This window comes from Meleagris gallopavo, chromosome 2 (assembly GCF_000146605.3).
Source record: "Meleagris gallopavo isolate NT-WF06-2002-E0010 breed Aviagen turkey brand Nicholas breeding stock chromosome 2, Turkey_5.1, whole genome shotgun sequence".
Lineage (NCBI taxonomy): Eukaryota > Metazoa > Chordata > Aves > Galliformes > Phasianidae > Meleagris > Meleagris gallopavo.
In genome coordinates this window covers 47,045,753-47,050,886 of record NC_015012.2, presented here as the reverse complement: position 1 = coordinate 47,050,886, position 5,134 = coordinate 47,045,753, and the positions used below count along the sequence as shown (strand labels likewise).

General features: G+C 40.0%; 1 protein-coding gene across 2 annotated transcripts in view; it reads right to left on the bottom strand.

Annotated features, from left to right (window-relative positions):
- Nucleotides 1-1,287: 1,287 nt before the first annotated feature.
- The window catches only part of GINM1 (glycoprotein integral membrane 1), a 9,396-nt gene continuing 5,549 nt past the window's right edge, over nucleotides 1,288-5,134 (bottom strand). The window contains exons 6-7 of one of the 2 annotated variants that reach the window (XM_010707165.3): nucleotides 3,720-3,883; nucleotides 1,288-2,200 (exon numbers count right to left, since the gene is read on the bottom strand). In XM_010707165.3, the coding sequence (XP_010705467.2) occupies nucleotides 2,092-2,200; nucleotides 3,720-3,883 (273 nt within the window). In that variant the 3' untranslated portion in view covers nucleotides 1,288-2,091. Of the gene's footprint in view, nucleotides 2,201-3,468; nucleotides 3,527-3,719; nucleotides 3,884-5,134 lie in introns of those variants that run through there. The other variant, XM_031552456.1, reaches the window with a different exon arrangement.

The following is a 5,134-nucleotide window of genomic DNA, read 5'->3' as shown; positions in this document are numbered from 1 at the left end:
ACATACTAACAGCTGCTCAATTTCCATCTGCAATGCAATTCATAACATACTTATGCAGTAAGGTAAAACTCTTGTATGTTGTCTGCCCCCTCCCCCATTTTTTCTTCATTAAATTTCAGCCTTACACTAGTACTTGGCACTGCTGAGGCCGCACCTCCAGTACGGTGATCATTTCTGGGCCCCTCACTACAGGAAAGACATTGAGGCCCTGGAGCGGGTGCAGAGAAGGGCAACGAAACTGTAGGGTCTGGAGCACAGGTCTTACGCAGGGTTGCTGAAGGAACTGAGATTGTTTAGTCTGGAGAAGGGAAGGCTTGGGGAGACCTTATCGCTCTTTATAACTGCCTGAAAGGAGGTTGTGGTGAGGTGAAGGTCAGTAACAGTGATAGGCTGAGAGGCTTTAAGTTGAATCAAGGGAGGTTTGAGTTGGGTATTAGGAAAAATTTCTTCTCTGAAAGAGTGGTGATGCATTGGAACGGGCTGCCTTGGGAGGTGGTAGTCACCATTCCAGGAGGTATTCAAGAAACATGTACGTGTGGCACTGAGGGACGTGGTTTGTGGGTGTGGTGGTGACAGAGTGGCAGTTGGGTTAGCGGTCTTTTCCAACCTTAGTGATCCTGTGAAGGGGCATTCATTTCCACATGCGTGGAAGAAGGCTTTGTCTGTCTGTGGGAGAGTTGCTTCAAAAGTTCTTGTCTGTGCAGTCACCACCTTTGTGCTTGAATCTGTGTGGTTTCCTTATTAGCTGTGGATGGCAACCACCTCTGTCATGTTTTCTTTCACCAAATTTCATTCTTAATTCAGATGCCTCAAGCTCTACGTCTTAATCAGTCGTGGTATCATTATGGTAGCTCTCTTGGGATAGAGTCCTGGAAAAACACTGCTTGTGACTCCAGTGATACCCATCACTGCTGCTTGTTTCAGATCAGCAGAGCGTGGACGTTTCATGCTTCATACCCGCCTGAAGCACCACGCCAGCCACGACATGGCCAGCTGAGGGGGCAGGTGATTTGGGAACGGTTGGGATCCTGTTCTCTGGTGACACTAAGGTCAGGGAAGGAACTGTGAAGTACAAATACACAAGGTGCTAGAACAAAAAGCATGGGTAATTTTGATCTCCCAAATGATGACTGCTCAGTCTAATGCCAGGTAGTCTGGATTCTTCCCCCCCCATCATTCTTAAAAACAAAGAACAATGAAAAGCTAAAACAAATAGCTCCATGTATCTAACACATACCGCAAGCTGCTAGTTTATGTAGCAAAATAAATATATGCTTCAACACAGTCTAATAAACAATTTAAATGTTTACTTGAAAAACATGAACAGTACAAATCAGCATGGGAAGATTGGGCCTACTTAGTAAGCCAGTATTGTAGATTTTTTTTTTTTCCTTGATTTTGAAATGTCACATAGCACTGTCACAAATAAAAAAAGAACCTTGTGAATAAGCCAGGTTACAAGTAGTGCTAACAATTTTTACGAGCATTAGGGGATCATATAAGTATAAAGTGCTTGAAATATAAATCTACCTTTTTAAATTTTGTTTTGCATATATGTCAAATTACTTGAGCAATACAGATGTTTGGTAGTGATACTTTCCTTGCAAGGCACACTCAAACACTCAACCCTAAGAGATCTGAACCCAGGTTGGGCAGCTCTGTTTTGGCTTGCAGGCACACGTAACATTTGTTGTACTCCTTTGTCTTTTTCTGAAAAGTGGTATTGGAGACTTCAGGACACCCTGAATTTCATCAGCTGGCTACTTAGGAGAGCTGGTTTATCTGTAGGTGTGAAGGCAGCCAGCATCATGTCTGAGCTGCAGAGGGAAGTGACTTCACAGAAGTTAAAACCAATGGTAGCTGTTGTATTTTGAAGCTTCTGAAAAAGGCCGCATGTTTAAGAAGAGGTACAAGGAAGTCAGCTTTGGGCCTCATCCTGACTATCCCTTTACCAATTAATCAACTTGCTTAGTTTTCTAAGTAGGAAACAAAGTATTAAGATCAAGTGCCAAATTTCAAGTCAACTAAAAATTCATTAAAAACAAACAAACAACAACAACAAAAAAGAGCAACTCTGAAGTAAATACAATATTAAGTACATGTTTTCTCATCTAAATTATTTTTCCTGTCTGGAACATCTGAAGGCAAGTTGATGGTAATCACAGGTACAAAGCTCATTTGATCCAGGAGAAGGATGCTTCTGAAAGGTAAAATTAGCTGGTGTTAGAAAATAATACTCAAACCAATCCTGTGTTCTAAAAATAAGACATTCTTAGAAGCACCCTAAACTTTCATTTAAGTTAATACGTCAAGTATTATCCTAATAATACCTTCTCTTTGAAAGTAGAATGAAAATCTTATGAAGAACTGGTTTAAAAATGTAGTGGCTGTTGTTTCAGAGAGAGCCCCCAATTCAGTTTGTACATCTGAACTACCAGCAGAGTAGGCTCAATTTCAACATAGCTTAAAGTTGTTCAGCTTTTCAGTTCCTCAGAACGCTCTGACAAGCTGCACACAAACTCTATGTTCTCCAGTTGGACAAGAAGTTATTGCAATATGGTTCCTCTGTTCTGTACCAACCTCTGCCTGGATAGATCAGACACTTTGCTGAAGTTTATGATGTAAGATTTTTTTTTTTTCCCTAGTTCTGCTTATTTCAAAACTTCACAGCATTAAGCTCCTTATGGTTGTAGGAGAGCAGCTGTTACAAACTGTTTCTTCACTTTTCCTACTCTAACAAGCTAGTTCCAAGAAGTACTCTACTCTGACAGCGGGCTTTGTGAAGTGTCAGGGGGAAGCATGGTATCTTCTGTCACTGCAGTTTCCAGCCTTCTCAGTTTACCAACCCTCCATTTTCCCAGCTCTGTCAGAAGCACTAAGGCCAACTCTTATCCCTGGGTGTATGCATAAATTAGCCATGCTCAGGGCCATTCAGAAACACAGCTGGTCAGCAGTATTTGAGAATATCAGCTGTGCTTACTCCAAGTGAGGAAGCAAGATATGCTGTCAGTCATTCCTCCTAAAAAAGCATTAGGTTCCAAGGGTTAAGGCTTCCCGAGTTGACTTGTGTTCCTTAAAAATGTTCATGCTTTCCTATTCCATTTCTAAATCTGTACTGATTTCTTAGCTGCAGTTGCCATTTCATACTTCCACACTTGTTTGGAAAACTTGCTAATCTGAAAAATATTAGTGTTCCTGGTAAGATACCAGCCAAGCAAATAAAGCCATCCATAGTCAATCAGTTTTATTTTTAACTTTTTGCCATGAATGATCCCACCACTCCCTACAAGCTGCCTAGGTAGATAATTTCTTAAAGAAATCCCATCTTAATTTGCAAAGCCAAATTTGAGGCCTTTCATAACTACAGTAATGACTGCAGCACTATGGAAAGATGTAGAATAGCTGGAACAACTTAGCTCTGGCTTCTATCCTCCTCTGTTGGAGGTATGTTAATGGTGTCTCAAAATGTAGTCCTTGGAAGACCTAATCAAAATTTGGTATTATCACAGCCAAGCTAAAGATGCTTCTAATGAAAGATTTGCCTATGCATCAAAAGGTCACTTGAGGTGATAATTTGCTGCATCCTTCTTATTAAATTGTTGTCACCATCTGCCTAAAGAAAGGGGCTTCTCCTGACTTGAAAAATTTTTCAGTAATGCTTTGTCTTCACAGGGGGAAAAATAAAAAAAAATAATAAAAAAAAAGCACAAGTTACTTACTTGGGCTCACAGGAAGGGAAAATCACCTTTAAGACTTTTAGAATGAACGCTGCTCCAATAACTCCAACCACAATGACTTCCATCAGATTAAAGAAAATGGGTAAAGATTTAAACCAGAATCTGCAGAGCCATTTTCTCAAGTCTTCCACCCACTGGCACATCACCTACAATCAAAGCAGGTTGCAAAACATAGCAGGTGCAGTTTTGTAGCAATTGGTGAAAGCAGGATGTAATTGATTGGTGACTCAGATTTGTTTCTTTTCTGAAGTTTGGAACCTTTCAACTGAACTATTTCTATGGAAGGTTTAATTTGTGCAGAAGTGACTCATCCTCAAAGAGCTCCCTGAAAGGAAAGGCCACTTGGGAAAACAAAGGACACTTGAACAGAGTAGGTGAAGGGTGGGCTACTAGACCTATACTCACGGTAGCTATGATTCCATTGCTGTATACAGCAGAGAAGGGTCACTGAAACTCAGGAGAGGGATAGCACGTTCTCTAACCTATCTATAACTTGCAGCATACCATTTCTGCCATCTTCTCTGAGCAGTGTATTTTAAGCATTTCTCTCCACCACAAAGTAGACTGTGAAAGCCTATCCACAACTCATCTCAAACTGAAGCTTTTCAAGCTGCTGCTGTGTTTCTTAAGCTGGTGAGACTCATGGCTCATCAACCAGCGACCAGAACCTGCCTCTAAGCTATGTCAAGGAAAAAAAAAAAAAAAGTTAAAACTGCTGTAAATACTCAGTCTGTTATAATGTAAATATCACAGCTCATTTTCACAACGTATCTGTGACACAACATTGTAGGATTTAAACACTCATATGTGACTTCACTGGAATAAGAAAGATTTCACACTGCTAAGGTGTAACTTAGGAAGGTTTTGACTTAGTTTTAATTTTAAATTTTTGTTGTTTTTACAGCTTTCTGGATTGTGCCTGTAACAGTCTCTTGTTCACAGTGGTTGGCTATGGGGATTTCCGTGACTTCAGCCACTGTCACAACCTCACACAAATAAGTGGAATAGCAATTCTCACTTGAGAAATCTATTACATGCCATATTGCTTTCTTCAAGTAAAAAAAAAAAAAAAAAAGAACAAATAAATGTTACACACCTTTTTACCATCTTTAAATAATGTTTTGTTTGGCCTCTACACAAAGAAAACCTGCCATCTGAATCCTAACAGTGTTCTTATTTGATTCCTTCTGTAACCATCCAGGAAGGAAGTAACCCTGTATTTGTACATGTTTCTGCAGACAATACTAAAAACAGAGAGGAAGTCTATTTGTCTATTCTCTTGAATAAAGCATTCTGCTTTATCAGCAACATGTTATTACATTTGTCTTCCTAGGAATGTCACCAAGTCATCTTCCCATTTCTGTGGAAACAGAGGAGAAAAAAGGGGAGGGGAAAAA